This window comes from Macrobrachium rosenbergii, chromosome 46 (genome assembly GCF_040412425.1).
Source record: "Macrobrachium rosenbergii isolate ZJJX-2024 chromosome 46, ASM4041242v1, whole genome shotgun sequence".
In the NCBI taxonomy this organism is placed as follows: Eukaryota; Metazoa; Arthropoda; class Malacostraca; order Decapoda; family Palaemonidae; genus Macrobrachium; species Macrobrachium rosenbergii.
This window is the reverse complement of record NC_089786.1, coordinates 144,889-169,325: the sequence shown is the minus strand read 5'-3', so window position 1 is coordinate 169,325 and position 24,437 is coordinate 144,889. Positions and strand designations below refer to the sequence as shown.

At 37.6% G+C, this 24,437-nt stretch overlaps 2 protein-coding genes across 2 annotated transcripts; one reads left to right on the top strand and one right to left on the bottom strand.

Annotated features, from left to right (window-relative positions):
* The first annotated feature begins 5,796 nt into the window (after positions 1-5,796).
* Positions 5,797-14,767, top strand: LOC136830132 (SET domain-containing protein SmydA-8-like). Its single transcript, XM_067089324.1, has 9 exons — positions 5,797-6,204; positions 7,802-7,976; positions 9,066-9,258; positions 9,943-10,166; positions 10,973-11,258; positions 12,261-12,437; positions 13,032-13,215; positions 13,391-13,575; positions 13,905-14,767. Exons 2-9 carry the CDS (start codon positions 7,813-7,815, stop codon positions 14,028-14,030), a joined length of 1,539 nt encoding a protein of 512 aa, XP_066945425.1. The 5' UTR covers positions 5,797-6,204; positions 7,802-7,812; the 3' UTR covers positions 14,031-14,767.
* A 726-nt stretch (positions 14,768-15,493) lies between these two features.
* On the bottom strand, positions 15,494-23,020 carry LOC136830131 (SET domain-containing protein SmydA-8-like). The gene is made up of 8 exons (XM_067089323.1): positions 22,708-23,020; positions 20,986-21,152; positions 20,524-20,681; positions 20,011-20,166; positions 18,295-18,487; positions 17,760-17,885; positions 17,117-17,389; positions 15,494-16,807 (listed from the first exon to the last, which is right to left on the bottom strand). The coding sequence occupies exons 2-8, from the start codon at positions 21,148-21,150 to the stop codon at positions 16,247-16,249; spliced, it is 1,632 nt and encodes a 543-aa protein (XP_066945424.1). The 5' UTR covers positions 21,151-21,152; positions 22,708-23,020; the 3' UTR covers positions 15,494-16,246.
* Between the last annotated feature and the right edge of the window lie 1,417 nt (positions 23,021-24,437).

Sequence of the window (24,437 nt, the reverse complement as noted above, 5' to 3'; positions counted from 1 at the left end):
TAGTCGTCCTTTCAGTCCCTCAGATGTTGATAATTGTTGGTGTTAATTCAAGTCACTAACAATAAAAATTAAGAGCCAATAGGAAGATTTCAATATTTACCTCGAGAGAGAGAGAGAGAGAGAGAGAGAGAGAGAGAGAGAGAGAGAGAGAGAGAGAGAGAGAGAGAGAGAGTCCTTCTGACAGTCCCTCAGACGTAAATAACTGTCATTGTTAATTTAGTTAATAATAATCAAAAATTAAGAGCCAATCGCATGTAAATTTATATATTTACCTACAGAGAGAGAGAGAGAGAGAGAGAGAGAGAGAGAGAGAGAGAGAGAGAGAGAGAGAGAGTCCTCCTCAGTCCCTCAGACGCTAATAATTGCCGTTACTAATTTAGTTAATAAAAATAAAAAATAAGAGCTAATAGGCAGATTTCAATATTTACCTACAGAGAGAGAGAGAGAGAGAGAGAGAGAGAGAGAGAGAGAGAGAGAGAGAGAGAAATGTCCTTCTTTCAGTCCCTCAGACGTTGACAATTGTTAATTTAGTTAACAACAATAAAAATTAAGAGCCAATCGCACGTGAGATCTATATATTTACCCACAAATTCATTCCCCTTTCAATTAACCCCCTGAAATACCACAGGATACTATGGGTCCCTGTACTGAACTGAACTGCATATAGATTTCAGGCCAAAAGGCCAAGCAGTGGGCCCTATGAGGTCACTCAGGGCTGAAAACGGAATTTGTCAGTAAAAGGTTTGAAAGGTGTAACAAGAGGAAAACCTCACATCAGTTGCACTATGAATCAATTGTTAGGAGAGGGTTGAGGTAAGTAAGTTGGAAAAAAAGAGAATATGAAGGGAGGTAGAGTAAAAGGATCGGAAGAGGCTGCAGCTAGGGGCCGAAGGGATGCTGCAAAGAACTTCAAGGAATGAGGTGCACTGACGGCGCTACCCCACAACGGAAACAGGTCTCTGTAGACTGGTCAAAGTTGTTTTGCGTTCCTCCCTAATGCGTACAAACGTCATTTGACAAACTGCGCGCGTGCGAGGGCGCGCTCGGAAAACTAAATCATTGCGGGACATAAACTGCGACGGGGATTAATGTTGCTGGGCAAATCATTTATATAACCTGACGCGTCTGTGGATAATTGCTTTTTTTAATTTATTTCTTTTCTGGTGCTATTAGCCTGATAGCACATCGATTGGCCTATTTTGTTTATAATTAAAATTGCTTGTCTTTTTTCATTTTTTCTTTCGTGCTATTAGCCTGATAGCATATCGATTGGCCTGGGGTTTTTTTAACAATAATTCATTTTGCAAATATCCTGATAGGCTTTTCTCAGTTTTAGCTGTATTTACTGAATGAATTTAGTTAGCCTAAACTAGATGTTGTTGCAGTGTGTGTGTGTGTGTGTGTATTAATATATATATATATATATATATATATATATATATATATATATATATATATATATATATTACTGTATTTACCTATATAAATAAATAAATATATATACCTATATATAAATAAATATATATATGTATATACATATGCAATATATATATATATATATATATATATATATATATATATATATATATATATATATAGTCCCAAATTAGAGAGAGAGAGAGAGAGAGAGAGAGAGAGAGAGAGAGAGAGAGAGAGAGAGAGAGAGAGCCTTTGACATAAGTACTTAGATTTAAACGGACGAGTTTTCTATTTTAAATCAGTTTTAACACTAATAAACATTCAAATGTTTTGAAATTTTGAACGTAACTAAACGAATCAAGAATTATAAACAAAGAAAATATATACTAAATAAACGAAAGCAACTAATATAACGACGGTAATTCACTAATATCCACGTCCTGACAGATATAATATACGATAAACAAATCAACTTATCTCAAGTTCAAAAAGCAAGATGGCGGCCAAATGTCATTCTCTGGGTCCCTCCTTCCAAGGAAGATTATAACAGCCATTAGCTTACATTATTACAATTTTCGTTATATACTCTTTTCAATACAACGAAATTCATATATCACAGCATATATATATATATAATTACTAAAGTTCGTTTTCTCCGTCTTCAGGAACCCACAAAGAAAACGGTTGCGGTTTTTAGAGGTAGACATATTTATAATAGTTAGGGGTGTGGTATACACTTTTTTTAATGCTATTATATTTATGCTTGTCCTGACTATTACTGAGCTGGTAAATATTTGTGACTATGTGTATGTAAACATATTCTATATGTGTATGTGTATATAGGCTATGTGTGCATGTATGTGTATATATAGGCCTATAGGTGTACATACATATAGGCTACTGTATATATATAGGCCTATATATTCTACACTTGTATCTTAACTGTACTTTATCTTCCAAAAATCTTACTTTATTCGTTAAAAATATGCCAAAAAAAATTTATTAAATATAGACAAAGCTACATTCTGTATGTTAAACGAAAGATTTTTTCAGCATAGGCCTAAAAATTAATTTTAAAAAATTGCCACAACTCAGCCTACCTAATTAAGATAGCCCTCCCCACCACCTTTCTTTATTAAATGCCTTCAGATAATGTAAGATATTTCATATATCCATTCAATATCTGTGCTTAACACACACACACATATATACAAACAGGCACAACAAAATACCAACCCACCTGCTGGCAACAGTCCCGTATTATACTCGATTATTTTAAAGTAATTCGATAATAATCAGTAAACGAAAATAATTAATAATTTTAGCCATTTGTTTTATTAATTAATCTGCAAAGCCGTTTGTTATTAATTTATTCTGCTAAAATAAAGTGGATGGCGAAAATGTTTAGAGAGAGAGAGAGAGAGAGAGAGAGAGAGAGAGAGAGAGAGAGAGAGAGAGAGAGAGAGAGATAGGTCATTCATTCACAGTCCCCTCAGACAATAAACGGAATATTAGGCTTTACGTAAACAAAAGTGGTAAAATGAGAGAGAGAGAGAGAGAGAGAGAGAGAGAGAGAGAGAGAGAGAGAGAGAGAGAGCCCATTCATTCACAGTCCCCTCAGACAATAAACCTGATGTAGACATATGGAGTGGTAAAATTATTTTATATAAATATTTCACATTAATTATTTGCCTTTATTATTTAATAACCTTAAAATGTTAATTTACCTAAAATTCGCTATGGAAATTATACAGATTAATTTTTCTGTACTTGATTAAGTTATATAGATTCCTTTTCCGTACTTAATTTAATTACATCGATTCATTTTTCGTAATTTAATAAAATAACTGGTTGTTGGCAGAGGGTGGAAAGTGAGATGGAACAGAATATGAAAGGAACGCTGCAAAGAACCTTAAGTAACGCCTACAGTGCACCGCATGAGGTGCACTGACGGCGCTACCCACCTAGAGGGCGCCTAATCTAATGGTATAGGCATATGTCTTATACTATCGTGACTCTAGCTCAGGCCGAAAGAGAAATTAAACAAGTATAAAAAAGAGGGGGAATAACTCCCCTTAAAATAATACATCCAACAGAAATATTAAATGAAACATAACAATTAAATCATAAGAACACTTACGCCGTCATTATGGCTAAAAAAAAAAATACTATTTTAAGTAGGTAAACAAACGGCCGCCATCAGCTGGGAATGTTACTTCTGAAGTTGGTACACAGCGTGGATGTTATTGTCATTATTCGTATTATTACGTATTGCCTTCGCTTTGTTGCTACACCTGGATACACAGGAATACACGGGGATCTGCCCAAGTGTTTGCAACTACACGACGGGGGGAATATGAGTTGTTTAGGAAGTTATATACGTGCCAAAACTTTCGGTCACTAGTACACTACCACATGTTTACTGTCACTGCCTGTCGAAATGGTTTTAACTGTAGGCGTACCATCTCCTATCGACAGTTAATAGTGAAAATAACTGTTTATTACAATAAAAAGCTATATTTAATATTTTTATATTATGTAAAAAGTAAATTTCAAGCAACATCATTAAGTAGCAATCATCGAAACCCGATATGATACGAATTAAGTGACGAATGCAAAAGTATAAGTGTTGGTACAACTGTTCATTCATGTGTTTCCGAATCCATTAGGATAAAAGTTCCACCGATTGACCATATTAATTTAATCCTTACCACTAGTGTTAATGACGCGTGTTTCGCACAGATTACGAATAAATATAATGAATATAGTTAAATTATGGACATTTATTCGTTTTTTTTTTACATAATAATGTTATTGTAGTTATTAAATACGTATTTGAATATATAAACGCAAGTAATCGGACGAGTTCACACAAAAGGGTAAACATTACGATCTCTTTCAATCGTCAACTTGGCCCAGAAATCGTTCGATTACCGAAATTATTCCAGCAATTTGCTTCTTACGGCGCCGTAACCTTCCGCTATCGCGAAAATATATATCGGGGGCGTATATCGAAGGTTTATTTTTCCATTTGGAAAGTTGCTGCTCCGTTGATAGTTTGCAAATGACTCGTATTGCATAATTACTTTCGAAATGATTCGAGCCAATCAGCTGCTTGGTGATATGGCTTATAGCTTTCTCTCTCTCTCTCTCTCTCTCTCTCTCTCTCTCTCTCTATATATATATATATATATATATATATATATATATATATATATATATATATATATATATATATATATATATATATCATCTTTGGCATCGTTTTCACTTCGTGACATGACGATGCCAAAGGTATATATATATTGACTGGCCGTATTTCCTGTCTTCCCCTTACGCATTGGTCTAGAATGAGAGCCATCAGCACAGTAAGGCTTTTCGTGTGACGTCATCAAACCTCAAACGGAAATCTGTGATTTGTTTATGTTTAAAATTCCTTCTCGTGTATATGTGTTGGTTTGTATTTGAGTATATGTATGGATGTTTGCACGCCACGTGCATGCGCGTGAGTATATGCACGGGAGCGTACGCGTGTATGATTTCAGGTATTCAGTGATGTTTGTGCGTAAGTGAATACCTTTTAGACTAACCGTGTTTGTAGGTGTGTATGTGTTTACTCATTCATATATACAATGGTTTGCGTGTGCATTTTGTGTTTGTGTATATTTTCTTGTGTGTATGAATGCATACAAGAATCTCGTGTATGCGTGAATGTGTTCCTGGGTGTATGGAAGTGTATGTAAACACCTGAACGCGTTTGTTTTCAAGTGAAAGCATGAACATTCCTTAATGTAAGGGTGTATGTATATGCGAACAGCTTCATACATGTAGGCCTAAGGCTTATACACACCTATACACACTGCGCCACTCACCTCCATCTAGCACATATTCACCTGCTTATATATATATATATATATATATATATATATATATATATATATATATATATATATATATATATATATTCATGGTGCAAAGCAAATTAAGACCCAAATATAATATTATCTATTATTAATCACATATCATCAAAGTTTTAAATACTTTGAATGACCCAAAATACCCCCACTTCCGGTTTGGCAGATTTGAAGTCACAGAAATCAATATTCTGTCAAATATAGTGCACACAGACTCTGACCTACCGTTATGCCGCTTGACAAACCAACGTGTGGGTGACTGTGCCAAAAATAAACCACACAAAGAAAAAGGATTATTCAGATGTCTTCTAACAATAACAAACATTTTAGTTACGAAATAAATGAACAGACTTTTAACTTTCTGACAGAACATATCCGGAAGGGTCGAGAAAGCGTCAGAAATCTCTAGTGTGCGTTTTTTGGCACTGCATAATACATCTCAAAGTAAACAGTGTGCTCGCGCATGCGCCGACTAGAGAGAGAGAGAGGGCACCCCACAAACCAACCGACGTCCAGAACTATTTTGGTCTACGTCGTGAGCACACATCTTTCTCTCTCTCTCTCTCTCTTTCTCTCTCTTTCTCTCTCTTACCCACTGCTCTGTTCTGCTCCGCTCTCTGTCTCTGTGACGCTTCTGATCTGTGGTGCATCTCTCTGTGACGCTCTGGTCTGTGGCTACCTCCCATTCAGGGCCTTGTTACGTTTATCTGGCGTCCCTTCGCGTCTTCCTGTTGCTGCTGTTGCTGTGGCGACCGTCAAAAAAGAGGGGAGAAAGGTCCGGTTTTGTGCCCAGCTCTCACATACATCAACACCAAGAAGAAGCAGAGGAAGAGGAACTGAGCTCGTGTCGACCAAAACGTTGTTGGCAGAGGTAAACCCCTCATCAGTGTAGCTAATTTCTCAACGAAGAATAGCTTTGACCATGTGGCTGCTGTCTAGATCAGTGGTTCTTAACCAGAGGGGAATTTCAGAGTTTCATGTTGGGGGAATTGTGACCAAGGATTTTTAGTAGAGGCAGACAATTTTGGAAAAAGGGTGGGGAATGACATTCTGATATATGGTGAAAGGGTGCATGGGCCAAAAAAAAAATTGAGAACCACTGGTCTAGATTCTGTCAGTTTCCACTGTCAGACAAATCGTTCAGAGCTCTGTAGCATCGTTTTTAGTAGGTAAACTGGAGAGCAGTAAAAAAAGGATGTGTTTATTGTGAATTACACTCCGGGTTTGTTTCGTGAAGTGAGTCCCCTCAGATTATTTCTGTCGGTTCGTGTTACATCAGTGAAAAGTGACTGGAGTTTTACTCATGTTGAGTGAAATAGAAGCTATTCTGGAATATTCTGAGTTTATATCTGTGGAGTTTTATTCATTTTGAGTGAAATCTAGGCAGCACTGCTTTGAAATAAATCTATGTACACTGTATCTGTGTTTGTAGGATGGGGTACACGTGTGTCATGTATCTATTTGCAGTTTTGCCTTTGGCCTAAATTCTATATTCAATTCAGTTTTCTTTTTGTCGTGGTAAATATTTATGAAAGACTTTGTAAAGTATTGCTAGACGTTATAGTTCTTCAGACTCAGCCGTTATTTGATATAATACCTGAGATCTTCAATCAATTCCCTCTTAGATTTTCTCTCTCGAAAGTCGTCAAAAAACATTTGATATAATGTATGGGCTCCAGTTTCTCTCGGAAAATCGAAAATTATAAATAGAAAAATAGTAAACAAACGGATTAAGATTAAAGTCCATATATAATTTGTATATATTCTGTGAGAGTTTAATATGCATGAGTTTATATATATATATATAAATATATATATATATATATATATATATATATATATATATATATATATATATATATATATATATACACATATATATATGGGATATATCTGAGTAGCTTCCAGCATCTGGAATACTAACTCTTTCTGGTGCCACCCTATCTAGACTACAAAAAACAGGTAGACAAGGAATAATGTTCCAGTTAATATTATTCTCTCTGGTTCCAGGATCTTCCGGAAATACAATCCTCCAGTTAAAATCATTCTGTCTGGTCCCAGGTTCTTGCAGAAATACAATCCTCCGGTTAAAATCATTCTCTCTGGTTCCAGGTTCTTCCAGAAATACAATCCTCCAGTTAAAATCATTCTGTCTGGTCCCAGGTTCTTGCAGAAATACAATCCTCCGGTTAAAATCATTCTCTCTGGTTCCAGGTTCTTCCAGCAATACAATCCTCCAGTTAAAATCCCTCTCTCTGGTTCCAGATTCTTCCAGAAATACAATCCTCCAGTTAAAATCCCTCTCGCTGGTTCCAGATTCTTCCAGAAATACAATCCTCCAGTTAAAATCCCTCTCTCTGGTGCCAGGTTTTCCCAGAAGACAATCCTCCGGTTAAAGCCACTCTCTCTGGTTCCAGGATCTTCCAGATATACAATCCTCCAGTTAAATTTACTCTCTCTGGTTCCAGACTCGTCCAGAATGACGGAGAACAAGTGCGAAGTCTGCAAGAACCCCGCGAAGCAGTTCTGTTCTTCGTGTCGCTCCGTGTTCTACTGTTCTCGAGAATGTCAGAAAGAGGACTGGAAGACGCACAAGGGCAGATGTAAGCCGTATGTGGTGCAGGTTCATCCCGTGTACGGCAGGTGAGTCAGGTCAGGTCAGAGGGAGCATAGTGGGCACTTTCAAGGTGACCTTACTGGGGAGTGTCATGCTTGGCACTGTTTGGTCTCTTAGTGTTGCTTGTCAATCATCTGTCAGTAAGCTTGAGTGTGTTTTAATGGAGTTCTCAAGTGGTTCAGTGACTCAGTATCTTAGTGACTCAGTACCTGACTCGGTATCTCATTTTGTATGTTCATTCTGAATGCATATCTATCAAGTGGTGTATTTCAGTCGGTTTCTTAGCTTCAATGATTCAGTTTGCGTGCTGATTTTGAAGAAATTTTAAATTTCAGTAATTCAGTTTGAATGTTTATGTTGAAGAAATGTTATGTGATTCAATTCATGAAGTCATTCATATTCATTATATATTTACCTTGTGGGAAACTCAACTTCAGTAACTCAATTTGTACTTTTATTTTTAAGAATTCTCAACTTAATGTAATTACTGTAGTTAGTAGTAACTTATCAAGTCAATTTTCATGAATATCCTTGTCAATGTTTAATGAGCAGTCGATTTTTGTCAAATACATTATTTAAAGCTTCAACAATATTCTCATTTCTCTCAGTTTAATTCCATAAACTTCACTATAATTACATATTCACCATTCAGATACATTCACAATCATTTCTAGCAGTGTCTCATTCAACTGCTGAATTGGTGAATTGAAATAATTTATCATTATTAATTTCATTGCTTACTGCAGGATGAACTGTAAGTTCAGAATAAAAGGAAAAATTATAACCTAATCCAGTTAGAATTTTAATGTTTTAAACATGTATTACAGGTGTATGAAACGTGTATTAAAGATGTATGAGACATGTATTAAAGATGTATGAAACATGTATCTAACATGTATTGAATATGTATTAGACATATATCAAACATGTATTGAATATGTATGAGACATATATCAAAAATGTATCAACCATGTATCAAACATGTATCAACCATGTGTCAACCATGTATCAAACATGTGTCAACCATGTATCAAACATGTATTAAACATGTATCAAACATGTAGAAAACATGTATCAAACATATATGAAACACGTATCAAAACTCGATCTGACAGGCACATGGTGGCGAGTCGGGACATCAGAGCCGGAGAAATCATCCTGAAGGAGCAACCAGTCGTCATAGGGCCGAAGCAGAGGTCGGTGCCACTCTGCCTGGGGTGCCACAAGGCCGTCGATGGCTCCACCAGGTGTTCCAAGTGCCATTTCCCGATCTGCGCCCCTTCCTGCGAGATCTCCAAGTATCACAAGGTTGGCGGAGGGCTGTTTTAACTGCTTCTAAAATGTCTTCGCCTATTTCTAGTCATTTTTCCACCTATTTTTAACTATTTTCATATATTTCTAGTGATTTTTTCACCTATTTCTAGCCATTTTTCACTTATTTTTAGCCATTTTCACATATTTCTAGTGATTTTTTTTTACCTATTCCTAGCCATTTTCGCCTATTTCCAGTGATTTTTCACCTATTTCTAGTGATGTATCACTTATTTATAGCCATTCTTCACCTGTTTTTAGTCATTTTTCACCTATTTCTAACAGTTTTTACATATTTCTATTTTTATCCATTCTACTGAGTTTTCACCTATCTTTTGTTATTTTTCAGCTATTTCTAACAATTTTTACATAGTTCGAGTGATTTTCACCTATTGATTGTTCACCTATTTCTAACTATTTTCCACCGATTTCTAGCCATTTCCCACCTATTTCTAACCATTTTTCACCTATTCCTTGTGATTTTTAACTTATTTCTAGTCATTTTTCACCTATTTCTCGTGATTTTTCACCTATTTTAGCCATCTTCCGCCTATTTCTGCCCCTTTTTTCCTATTTCTAACACATCACCTATTTCCATCACACCTCCACCTATTTCAAACACTCCTCCACCTATTTCTATCACATCTCCCCTATTTCTAACACACCTCACCCTATTTCCAGGCCGAGTGCAAAGTGCTGGCTGGGGCCACGGCCAAGATCAAGATCGACAACGTGGAGTCTGTGCACCCAGCCTACGAGTGCATCACGCCCTTGAGATGTCTCCTGACGAAGGAAACAGAGACCAAGAAGTGGGAGGCCCTCAGCAACCTGCAGGATAACGTGGCCAATATAGTGGATACTGAAGTGGGTCACGTGATTCAGAGGAATGTTGTGGAATTCCTAAGGTGAGTGCTTAAGGCCTTTGCTTTTTGTTAATAGTGTTAGTAGTGGGGTTTGTTGATTGTTGGCTATGTTTTGCTGGCACTGCCGATGATAGTAGGTTTAGGTAGGGTAGTAAGGTGAGGTAGGACCTTATTTTGCAGTAGCAGTGATAATGTACCATTTGCCAGGTAATTATTGTTATTATTATATTATTGTTTTGGCAAGGGCATGCAGTGAATATTTGTAATAATGTCTTGTTGACAAAATTGTCATAATTTCCAAAATATGGTTTTATTATTATCATTATTATTATTATTATTATTATTATTATTTCTTTAAATCTTATTTAGTTTATTTCTGCTTTATTGCCTTTATTTTTCATTATTTCTTATAGATATACTCTTCATTTGTCATTTTTATTGCTATTATTCTTCTTATTTCATTTCCATTGCTTTTGTTGTTGTTGTTGTTGTTCTTCTTCTTCTTATTATTATTATTATTATTATTATTATTATTATTGCTAGTGTTTTATTATCATTCCCAATAATATTAGAATCAGCTGTAATAATAATAATAATAATAATAATATTATAATAATAATAATAATATAATAATAATAATAATAATAATAATAATAATAATTAGCAATAATAATAAGAATTATGCAGCAATATAATTTCAAGGTCGTATTTATCAGGCAGATTTTTGAGTCATATATATATATATATATATATATATATATATATATATATATATATATATATATATATATATATATATATATATATATATATACATATATATGCAGCCTTCCCACCTCCTTCTACAGGAACTACATCAACTACACAGCCTCCGAGAGCGCCGAGATCTACCGCGTGTGCGGCATCCTGGTCACCAACAGCTTCGAACTCAGGCACAACGACCAGAAGATCCGGGGCGTCTTCCCCCAGGCGGCCATGATGGCCCACGACTGCTGCCCCAACACCAAGCACGCCTTCGACAGGGACCTGAACATCATCGTCAGGTCCACCGTGCCCATCAGGAAGGGCTCGCCCATCGCCACGACCTACACGAACACCCTGTGGAACACCCTGCAGAGGAGGAAGCAGCTTCAGGTGAGATGTGGGAAGTGGCTGTGCTGGGATGGTTTGTCTGTCTGGGATTTCAGGATCACTCTTGTATATTCATTTGGGGTTTCAGGGTCCCTCTTGCTTTTTGTTTGGGGTTTCAGGGTTTCAGGGTCCCCTCTTGCTTGTTTGTTTGGGGTTTCATGGTTTCAGGGTCCCCTCTTGCTTGTTTGTTTTGGGTTTCAGGGTACCTCTTGCTTTTTTGTTTAGGGTTTCAGGGTTTCAGGGTCCCTTTTGCTTGTTTGTTTGGGGTTTCAGGGTTTCAGGGTCCCCTCTTGCTTGTTTGTTTGGGGTTTCAGGGTACCTCTTGATTGTCTGATTGGGGTTTCAGGGTTTCAGTGTTTCAGGGTCCCTCTTGTTTGTTTGTTTGTTTAGGGTTCAAGGGGCCGTCTTGCCTGTTTGTTTGGGGTTTCAGGGTTTCAGGGTCCCTCTTGTTTATTTGTTTAGGGTTTCATGGGCCATCTTCTTTATTCATTTAGGGTTTCAGGGTTTCAGGGGTCCTTTTTGTTTGTTTGTAGTCTCAAGGTCCCTCTTATTTGTTTGTATGGGGTTTCAGGGTCCATCCTATACTGAAATTCTTAAGTTTTTATCCTTCTTGAATATTTATTAACTTTCACACAGTCTGAAGAGCCTTAGGGGTTTTAACTTTCACCAAAGAGAGTAGATGTCACTTTTGCTTGAAGATGGGTGAATATTTACTCTGCCTTGACAGCCTGTAACAATGTTTGTATGTCAAACTATATACTTTCATTTGTTTCATAAGGTTTGCACTGTATTTTGTGAAAGTGTTGCGCACACATTTACCGTAAATTTACACAAACACACAAGCATATATATATATATGTGTGTGTGTTTGTATATGTGTGTATATACATATATATTGATGCCCCTCTGATTTACCAAGGAAACAGTAACCCCTGTTATGGGTCCCTTTCTCTTTCCTTCACTCCTGTACTTTAATCATTTCTCGATTTGTCGTTTTCATAAAAGACTGTGAAATTCTTCCTGTGTTCTTGCCGTCGCTGTTCGGACCCAAGAGAACTGGGGACTGACCTGAGCACCCTCCTGTGCAACGAGTGCGGGGGACACGTCCTGTCCTTGGATCCGCTTGACATGAACGCCACATGGTCCTGCCAGAAGTGCAATAACACTATTCCTGGGAGAAACGTGAGTATTTCATGCCATTTGCTGCCTCCTGTACCTTGTCTAAGTTGGTTGGGCTAAGCTCAGAAGTACCCTCAGGTCTCCTGTTGATACCTCAGTGATTAGGCGAAGTTCAGAGGTCCACCCAGGCACCCTTTAGCTTGTCTAAGTTGGTCAGGCTAAGTTCAGGTGTCACCCTAGGCCTCTTATTCCCTTTAACACCTTCCTACACCTACCATCATCCTTTGGACAAAGGCCTATGGTGGCATTAGTCCACCATAATCTAAACTAGGCAACCCACTTCCTGTTATCTTCAAATGATTGTTCAGTTTGTTACCAAACTTTTTGTTTTGGGGGATTATATGGTAAAAACTTTCTGTAACAGTTGCTTAAACTGCCTTTTATTAGAGTGTAATTATCACAGTTCATTGTAAACATTGTTAAAGTTACATAACAGTAAGAATACCTCGCACATTTCAATATACTATTGTGTAAGTGTTGCAGTCAATTATTCAGACTCACCAGTTATTACTGTGATGTATTTCAAGTACAGTGAAGAGTTTTAGTATCTCTCTATCTGGCACATAAAGAGAAATAGTGAAAAAAGCCATCTTGCAGGTGTTTTGGGGAGACCAACAACTGTACAAAGAACTGCGCAGCTTTGACCAAAGTTCTGCCAAACCACTGGAGGACTTCCTTGATCATTACCAGAAGGCACTTCATCCAAAGCACAGATTCTTCATCGAAGCCAAATATGCCCTCATCAAGTTCTACGGTAACCATCCGAGCTACAGATACCGCGGTTAGTGCCCCTCATCACTTTCGTTTTCATTCCAGTGGTAAATCTTGGGGTGGAGAGTAACTGGATAGTAACCTTTGATTGAGGTATTGCTGATGTACACTGATTTCATATAAGATTTCTCATGTTTGGCTGTCTTCAGTCCACTGACTTTGTCATCTATGCCACTTCTCACCAGATATGACAAGGGAGCAGCTGGAAAAGAAGGTCAAGTACTGCCGCGAACTGCTCGAGGTGGCCGAGGTCATTGATCCTGGACTCAGCCTCCTGAGGGGAACGGTGTTCTTCGAACTACAAGCAGGCCTTGTGGCCTTAGCCAGGATGCTGCTTTCGAATGAGATACTGACGAAGGAGGGAACTCAGGTGAGAGAGAGAATGAGTTGTGGGTTGTTGCTTTTGGTGTAAACCCTTCCTTAATGCCATTCTTCAGTTTTTCCACTTGTTAGCATCAACATGAATTGGCTTAGAGATTAAAAGTTCTCTTGCAAGTATATACTCCAGGGATGGTATTTGTAAACAATAAATTTATTGTCCAGTCAGTGATATACAGTCCACTTGCGTTAGGTTAAGAAAATGGGAAAAGGGTTAGCAACCTCATCTTTAAAGGCTGTACCGTTCTGGTGCCAACCCCTTGAAAAGGGGCAAAGGGCATATGGAGACAATATATACATACTTTCTACTTTTATTTACAGGACTACATGACAGAAGCAGTGAAGCATCTCCAAGAGGCCTCGGAAATCTTGAAACACGAACCAGAAATGGAAAATGGAGGCCTAGAGACAAAGTTGAAGTTGTTGTCGCAAGAGCTAGACGTATAACAACAGTGCCGCAGTTAAACCCAGACCTATGACAGGGATTGTTTACAGTACTCTAGGAGATTTTATAAATGTAGTTGACAGTTTTGATATTTTTTTAGCATTGACTCCATCAGGAAGCAACTGATGGTAAAGATACTATATAGATTGTAGTGAAGTCATTTGGTAGATTTTGTATCTGACTGTTGTATACTATATTGTTTCTGTTACTGACGTTCTTCAGTGATAATTTTAGTCAGTCCTGTTGGCCACTGGTTTATTGTTTAGTGTTTGTCGTACCTTGTTTGTGTTGAGATGTCAGAATTAGATTTTTTTCATATTCGTAAGTTAGTGGCGGTGTCATTCAATAGTAAGAGGTTATTAATGTTAGAATTGTTTATGTTTCTGGAAAATTCACCTCAGGTACCCCAAAATCGATCCTTTTAGCCTTTGGACCTTTTTAAAGACAGATATTTTTCTGTGCAACAGTTCTAGAAAAGAATTCTATAGAATGTAGTCACTTGATTATTGATAATATATTTCCCAATGTAAAATTACTGTAACAGAACATTTCCATACAGGGACATTTTTCCTCTTTTATTCACAAACATTTCTTCGCTCTGTACAGCTTTCTGCTCCACACAAGAATTTTCCCCCAGAAAAATGTTGTTAGAAATAACTGATGTAAGATTTTAATTACATCACTGTTTGTGATACTGTTAAAGAAAAGACAAATAAAATATTTATTTGTTAACATGTGACTCTGTCTTTTTATTAAACCATCCACTATTGGTCGCAAAATTGATTGCTTTCCTTTGTTTGTACTGTATTACTTAATTTTTGATATTTGCCATTTTCTTGTGCTCTGTAGAATGATATGAAATGTTAACAGTAGAAATGTTTGTCTGGTGTGAGGAGCGCACTAGATAATTTGACTTTCAGGGGCCTTGTAGCACTAGTTAAAAGCTGTACAATCATTTGAAAGCAGTTTGGAATGGTATAATACCCTTCTGCACACCTAGCTGAATATCTGTACAGTGTCACAGTGCTCCATAGTGGCGGATTCTAGTGGAACCAATGCAGCAAAAAATTTTTCTGGTTGAGGTCATCTGACACACGCGGTAAGAGACACTCGATTGTTTCAAACAGGTTTCGAGTGGCACTTCAGAGTTCTATAGCTAAAATTTTTGGCTTCTTTTAGGCTACCGGTGATCTATGTACAGACTCTATCTACCATTTCTGTCATCCCTAACAAAGAGGTGTATCTGTCCTTGTGAACAACCTGGAAGTAGTACAGACTCGTACAGCAAGGCAGTACAGACTTGTAGAGCCAATGTTTTCATTAGCCCAGATTTGTCACCTTAGGTAACAAATGCATCTGACAGTACCAATGCCCAACACTCAGACAGGTGCACCTGGTTCATACAGGATCAAGGTTTTGTGCTACCAGTGCATAGGAGTAAGTACGGACAAAATGAAAGAAATCCTTACAATTTCTACTTGGCCTTTAATAAATATAATCCTAATGATGACAAAAATAATTCATTTTTATCGGGCAAAGTTACTAATAGTTGCTATGTTTAGAAAAAAATTCTACTTTAATACATTATTTCACAATTACAGAATGTCTTGGAAGTGAAATTATATTTGATAAATTAATGGCATGTTCAAATCACGACGTAACTTTACATTTTTGCCATGTTTTCCAAGCTCCATGATGTTACAACTACTTTTGTCAAATTTTTACTTAACCTTGAGAACTTAAACTTCAAATTCACCATAAAACTGTCCTAAATTATTCTTTATCGAAGTTTAATATTACCATGATACTCTAATGATAAATTCTCTAATGCTTATCTTATTCAATAATTGACTTAATTTCTAGTGTCATTGCTTTAGACACATGCAGACTGTCATATTCAGATTATCAATCTTGATGTAATTTTGTGAAAACTCATCTGATAGCAAAATTACATTTTAGATATGATACACACATGTGTGAAGTGTTTCATTCATTTATCTGCTCCATTCCACTCAAAAAGATAGCGTCTAAGCTTTTGCTATTACCAGATTTTTCTTGATTCGCCAATGTACATTTTTCGTTCAAATCGATTCAATTACTTTATTGAAAACTCTCACACAATTTCTTTTCCTTCATTCAGTTTAGAAATCCCTTAAAGTTAAAAGACCCTCTCTGGCACTTTCACTTCCTACTTTCACTCGGTCAGAACACTACTCTCTTATATGAGCCCAACAGCCAGCATCCACTTCCCAATATGGATGACCTCCTCCTCGCAGGTAATGTAGAGTTGTCCCTCGGGCGTGTCCTCCGCCTCGTGTTTGAAAATCTCCATGGCCTTCTTCAGCAAAGCCTTCGAGAGCAGCATCCTCTTCTTCAGCTGCTGGGTCGTGAGTTTTGCCTGCGAGAAGAGCCGCTGAGAATTCTGGAGAATCGTCTTGTGGTGCTCATAGAAGGTGAGTCCCACAAAGGGTATGGTGTGCGACGTCGAAGGATCCAGGCGGGAGCACACGGTCAGGAACTCCTTGCACGCCTTCTCCTTCTTGGCGATCTCTATCCAGTGAGCCGCGTCTTTCTCCTCCTGGTCGGCTTTCTCCTTGGAGCGACCATAGAGCTGGAGGAGCGAGTGTTTGACCGCGTGGAGATGGTAGTGGTTTGGATGGACTCTCGGTAGCCATTCGCTCTGAAGAGCTTCTAACGTCTCTATTGTAGGGGTGGCTAGGGCTATCTCCACGGCTGCTCCCAGGGCTAGGGTTGTCCGCAATGCTTCCTCTATGCTCATCTGTTGGGTTACAAGAATGGGTATTAAAGTTCATCTTGAAAAAATTGTATTCAGTTGATTATGGTGCTCAGTCAATATAACTGATCTGCTGTAGAAAGTAGATTATTACTATGTCTGCATATGGTGTACAGTCAGTTTGACTGATCTGCATATAGACCATTACTATTTCTACTATATGTCTGCAAATATATCAAAAGTCAATACCACAGGGAGCAGGGCAAAGCAGAACTTGAAAGAAATACTCCCAGTCTCAATAACCACGACTAACGATAAAAGAGAGAAACAAACAGTTAGCCTTACTCTACATACCTCATTTGAACATTCCCCACAAGCCCAAGGGGCATATTCAGACAGTGGGTCAATTGGCAACATTATTTTGGTGCACTTCCGGCAAATGAGAGCGGAGAAGTAGGTGTTGAGTTCTGTGGGGTCGCGACAGCGCCTACAGGTACAGCAGAAGAGCCTTGTTTGCCAAAGATAGTCCCTGCGGGCTCTTGTGCCCCAGAGAATGTCGGCGTAAATGGACGTTATGGGTTCTCCCCGTTTGATGGGATCTGATGCCCGCAGTGTTAGCTTGCCATCCTGACGGAAAGTGGAAGGGTATTTTTTAATTGATTTGCACTAGGTGAGAACATCTGTCCATTTTGTTATCCTGAGACAGATTCAGAACTGGAGATCAGATTAAAACTGCATCCACACTGTAGTAAAACATGTCATAAAACAGTCATGTCAGCAACTTATCACACACACATCACAAACATGTTGAATACAAATCAATAACTTTTTGGTAATTCTGCACAGTGCTTTGTTTGATTATCCAGCATTTGCCAAAGGCTCTTTCTCCACTTACAGGCATTGACTTGTTTTCAACTTGTCTGTGGAATGGAGACGAATAGTTGCAGACATGTCTTTGATGTCTTTTACTGCAATGTGGACACGCCCCAACTCTTACCTTGAAAATGGGTTTGGTGTTTGGAACACAGGAGTGACTCGCCAGAGAAGCCATGGGGTATATTGCTTGCACTTCTGCATAGGCTGTCTTTGTAGGCACATTGTTGAATTGCAATAAACCAAGGGCCTGGAGGAACATGGGAGAAGATACTGATGTACCCAAAACAAAAGCACAGTAAGAGAATAAAAATGGTTTGTGTAAGACAAGTCAAATTGATGATTATTCCTAAATGGATAGTTGAAAAAAAATCCTTTAGAGCATATTTAATCCTTACTAAGGCTTAAATATACAAGAACTAGCATCATTTCACTTATACAATTTTTCACCTGTTCTGTAACATCTGCACCCAAAAACCTAATAAAATTGGACTTTCTATTTCTTCAACCACCCTTAATCCAGCATTCTGAACTTGATTTACTCTCATAAACTTAATCTTGCTAAGATTTACTTCCATTTCCTACCTCTTTCACAAGTTTCTGATATGTATATGTGTGGGTAAAGTCAAATAGCATAACCAATAAACAGCATCTCTCACATTCTGAATCGATGCCTCTGACGCATCAATGTCTGGGTATTCCTCCAATTTGAACTTGTGCTTGAGAACCTGAACCACGTGTTCCTCGTTGTGGTAGTACTGTGGCATCCCAGCTGTCTTCAAGTACCGGTTGTTCAGCCTCTCAGTAGCGGCCTTCCAGCGCTTTGGTTCTTTTCCGGCCAACACGAGACACCTGGAGCAGAAAGAAGCGATTCCTGGTGAGGAGAAGCTGAGTATTTGGATTCACCTGGAGCAGAGGCAACAATTACTTGTGAGAAAGTGAGTATTTGGATTCACCTGGGATGGAAGCAACAATTACTTGTGAGAGAGTGAGTGTTTGGAATCACCTGGAATGAAAGCAACAATTACTTGTGAGAAAGTTAGCATTTGGTTCCAACTCTTTGCTGGGAGTCTTGGCCAGTGGCAAGACAATCTTTTTCTGGCATAGGGGCTGAAATTAAAAAAAAATATATAAAACAAGAAATTAACCGAATCTGAACAAAAAAAACTCAAATAAAAGGTCTGACATTATTCCCAGACTTGACTTACATAACGGTACCTTACCACTAAACAATATGGTACGTGCACCTTAGATCTATTAGTTAGAATAGCTCTGTTCAAAGCTCTCCAGAAAGTGTAAACAGAAGTAGGGTAGTTTTTGCCTGACAAGTGCTTCAGTGTGCTCGTGGCTTTGAGCTCTCTTTAAGACCGCTCTAGGTGGATTTGTTCAATGAAACTGATTTTTCCAGCTCGAATGCTGCCTCCAAATGTCATCCAGTCAAAATAACAAGTGGGAAGAGAGCTCAAAACATTGCTTTTAACACTGCAACATGAAAGGTTTCCCAAACTGTGGAATGTGTCATTGAAAGAATACAGGAATAAAGAAAGGAAAGCAAGTGCTACAAAAGAAATAACTGATAATAAAAGTTCCTGAATCTGAAGTCACAAGAAGGTGGTACAATTTTCATTTGTCAAAAAAAAAATAGTGAATTAAGAAGAATTAATGGAATCAGGTGTTGTGATGGTAAAAAGTACTTCAGAATTCTTTAAACATTCTCAGCTTCAGGATTTGATGCACTAAACAGCAAGGAAACACAAGTAAAAAGTGATAAGTAAAATAATAAGTTTTATTCATATATATCTGAATCGTGCATATTCTGCACACGACAAAAATACTGTTTATTTATGTCTGACATATAGGTGACCTTGTTAACATGATTATTCGAGAGCCTGAGGAGAAAATTAATATTAAATGGTCAATAATCTATATGTATATACAAATTATATTATAAATGATAATTTTTCCTAATGCACAAATCTGACACCTGGCCGAGTTTTCCTCGTCAAATACACTCTAGTGTATTTGAAATCTCTAGAGAAGACATATTTTGCTGTAATGTACACACACTTCTAAATCAGCCACTCCAGAGGAGCAAAGCCTAGCTAGATTTCACTCTGTTAAAGAAAACATAGCCTAGCTAACTTTCACTTCATTAAAGAAAGCATAACCTACCTAGATTTTAAAGAAAGTGCATCCTTTCAAGAAAAAGTATACTTTCACTTTATTGAAGATAGTGGTCTACCTAGATTTTACTCCATTAGAGAAAGTATAGCCTAGCTAGATTTCACTCTATTAAAGAAAGCATAGCCTAGCTAGCTTTAACTCCATCACACTTAGGTCAACTGGAAGACTGAGAGACAGAAATGCAGACTCACCTGAGAACAGTGATGACTTCATAAAGGTGATTCGGGGAATCCACATCATCTAGAGGGATGTTCAGACTGGCAGCTCTCGTCACATCACATTCGGGCTGATGTTCAGGCGAAGATTCACATTTCGGCCCGCACATGGGCCACGTGCATCGCGAACATCTGAGAGTGACCCCATGAAGTTATATCAGTTTGTCAGCGTTTTTATGTGCGTATATGTAATATTCACATAGGGATGCTTGTGTGAATAGAGATATATATGTATGTATATATATATAAATATATATATATAGTTTATATATATATGTTTATATAATCTCATACTATACAAATATATACTTGTAATTAACCTGTAAAATATAGTTTATATATATATGTTTGTATAATCTCATACTATACAAATATCCCCATACCTGTAATTAACCTGTAAAATCATGAGATCATCTTGTACATCTTTAGATATATATATACATACAGTGGTCCCCCACTACGCGAACATACCATTGACCCGTATCTTACCTGTAATTCCCAGAGATCCTCTTGTAGCATCCCAGGCAAACAGGCTCGGTGTCCTGCTTTGGGCCGAGGACCAAGGGCGCCTCCGTGACGATGAGGTCGTCGACCTCTAGGTCGCGCGAAGCCACAAGGTGCCTCCCGCACTTCTGGTTCTTGCTGATCTGATGGTATGAGGACAAGCACAGTAAAATACATGAATTATTTATACTAAATTGTTAATTTATTTTCATTATGATTATTGACACTCATATTTATGGCTGTTAATAGGATTCAGCTGGAATCAGCGTGAGCAATATTAGATAGGCCTTAGTTAGCACTACGAAAAGAAAGAAATTAATAGTAAATATATATATACATACATATATATATATATAACATGTCTTAGCACAGACACTGAAAACACAAATAGACACAATCAGACACAGACACGCAGACACCAACAGAGAGACACAAGCGAAACTTAACAGTGAACGGTCTGCAGACGTCCTTATGATTGGGCCACCCCTTCTTCTGGCACTCACGCCCACAGTAGTAAACATTTCGGCATCCCGTGCACTTGGTCTCTGCCGGCCGCCCGCAGGAGGCGCACTCACCTTTCCCACCCTCGCCCGCGCTGGATGGCCCACCCATGCCTGAGGTGAGAAAAAGGTAATAGATAAATAGATGGGTGTTTTTACTGTGATTGTTGTTTTTTAATATGAAAAACTATGTTCATTTCTGAATTTTATTTCCAATTATTATTATTATTATTATTATTATTATTATTATTATTATTATTATTATTATTATTATTATTATTATTATTATTATTATCTTCAAGATAAAGCAATAACTAATATATTGACGGAATTCTAGATTAATAATAATAGTAATAATAATAGTAATAATAATAATAATAATAATAATAATAATAGTGATAATAATAATAATAAATGCGGCACTTGATACGAACCAGGGAAGAGTAATTATTATTATTATTATTATTATTATTATTATTATTATTATTATTATTATTATTATTATTATTATTATTATTTACAAACATTCACAATTATCATTAAATTAGCTTACATCAATTTTCATACCGCCTTGGATTTGATAATATTAGTCTAATCACTTTCATATCTATTTGAGTTATAATGATTTTAGAGCAATTTAACCTATTTATTTGATTTATAATGATTTTAGGGTAAATAATGACATATAAATATTGTATACATATATATGTATATATTTCTGGGCATTTATGGGCATTTCTTTTTATCTCTGGGTATTTCTGGGCATTTGAGTGTATTTCTTGGTATGTGTGGGTATTTCTGGGCATTTGTGGGGATTTCTTGGTATATGTGGGTATTTCTGGTTATTTGTGGGTATTTCTTGGTCTCGCTGGGTATTTGTGGGTATTTGTGGGTATTTCTTGGTATCTCTGGGTATTTCTTGGTATCTCTGGCATTTCTGGGTGTTTGTGGGTATTTCTTGGTCTCTCTGGGTATTTCTGGGTAAATGTGGGTATTTCTTGGTATCTCTGGGTATTTCTGGGTGTTTGTGGGTATTTCTTGGTATCTCTGGGTATTTCTGGGCGTTTGTGGGTATTTCTTGGTATCTCTGGGTATTTCTGGGCATTTGTGGGTATTTCTGGATATCTACCCAGTGACACCAATCAGTCAGCCCCACCACCACTCCTTTGTTTGCTATGACCGCACGTCCTCCACCCCCCTTTTTTGGGGGGGAGGTGCCACAAACTCTTCTAAAAAGTTACGGGAACACTTGACAACACTTTCTCAGAGATTAATAAGTTGCTTCTGGTGTTCTAGAAGATTGAATCAAGCTTTGATGAAGAATATTTTAAAGAATACTTGAAGAAGAAAGCGTTGAAATAACTCACTTTTCTGTAATATTTTTCAGTGATCAGTAAGTTCCTTCTGGTATTCTAGAAGAATATTAGAGAATACTTCAGTGAAGCAGATTTTCTGGAGCACTTTACAGCACTTTTTTCAGAGATGAAGTGGTATTCTAGAAGTTTAAGGAAAGGAATTCTAAAGAGTATTGAAGGTAAGAACTTTTCTGGAGCACTTTGTAACACTTTTTCAGAGATGAATGAGTTCCTTCTGGTATTCTAGAAGTCTGAATAAAGCTTTGATGAAGAATATTCAAGAATACTCGAAGAGCAGTGTTGAAACGACTTACTTTTCTTTAACAGACGATTCTCGAAGGGCGTATTCCCCCAACAGACACACACACACAGGCACGTACAACAGCAGACGACGGGAGATGGTCAGAGACAGACCATCTCCACACGTGGCGCCCTCTGCTACCTTTCTCTCTCTCTCTCTCTCTCTCTCTCTCCCCCTCATTCTCTCTCACCCCCACCACTAACCCTCAGCTGTTCCTCATCTCTCTCTCTCTCTCTCTCTCTCTCTCTCTCTCTCTCTCTCTCTCTCTCTCTCTCACGTTCGCGTGCCCTCTGTAACGCTCCGTGCAATGCCCCGGGACCCGTGCCAAGATTGTTTTCCCTTGGGTCGTACGCCTGGCAGCGCGGGCTGACTTGGCACTCGCTCGCTGTATAGGCAAATATTCGTACGGAAACGGATATCACAGCGACTCTACAACGCTACATGAGCGTAATAGGCTATAAATCATAATTAGAGTAAATAATAAGCATTTTATATACATAATAACGATTTCCAAATCGCTAGACCGACAGCCTTTGAATCGTACGTCAGGCAGCGCTCATATTCTTGGCACAAAAATACAACTCGAAAAAAATAAATATCGTACAGCAACGAACATCACAGATTTATCAAAACGGCGATATCTTCGTTAACTTTACGTTATCCTAAAGCGAACCCCTGACGTTATAGACATTTATAACGTCTGGAATATGACGAAACGAGGGGCCTTTGTCGGTGTAGGAGAACGGTCAAGTAGCGTGGCCGCTGGCTTTACTATTTTTGCGCTCATTAAATCTATTCTATTTCAGCGCCAAGTTGACGAGGGGATGGTTGTATGCTCTCTCTCTCTCTCTCTCTCTCTCTCTCTCTCTCTCTCTCTCTCTCTCTCTCTCTCTCTCATTATAAGACTGTCCTCTTGTTCATGGAGCATTAGTGTATATGATTATAAATTTGAATAGCGTCTTACATAGAGGAAATACCTTTTGCATATATATATATATATATATATATATATATATATATATATATATATATATATATATATATATAATATAATCTTCTATAAATAGAAACACGTGTTGAAGACAGGAAATAGCCATTTCTCATCCCTGAGAAACCCTCTCTCTCTCTCTCTCTCTCTCTCTCTCTCTCTCGTATTATGTAACTACAATACCTAAACAAGTGACAATAATTGTTCAATATATAAATATATATATATATATATATATATATATATATATATATATATATATATATATATATATATATATATATATATAAAACATATGTGTGTATATATACATAGATTTATGTAACTCTAAACAAGGAATTTACTGCAATAAAATTATTGCATAAGGACCTGAGGAGTGTTCAAGGCATGGTATGGACCACTGGACTCTCTTCAGCCAACTCATTGTAAGATTTTTATCAGGTGGTAACCTCACGCCACTGAGATCAGAGCCTGAGGAACTGGAATACCTCAAGTGGTTTTGCCCCTGAGTTAACTGAAAGTTATTTGAATGTTTCAGAAAGCATACAGGGTACTTGACCAATTGAAAGCCTGGAAACTGCCTGGAACATTACTGGAAGTGACCTGGACTTAGGAGGAATGATTCTGTCTCAGGTGCAACTGAGACTTTGTAGGACTTGTTGGACTTTATTTGGAAATCCTCACATCCTGATTGACAGGAACCTCTTGGCTTCTGGGTCACTGAACTGAGTTACAAGTTACAGTGAGGCAATTGA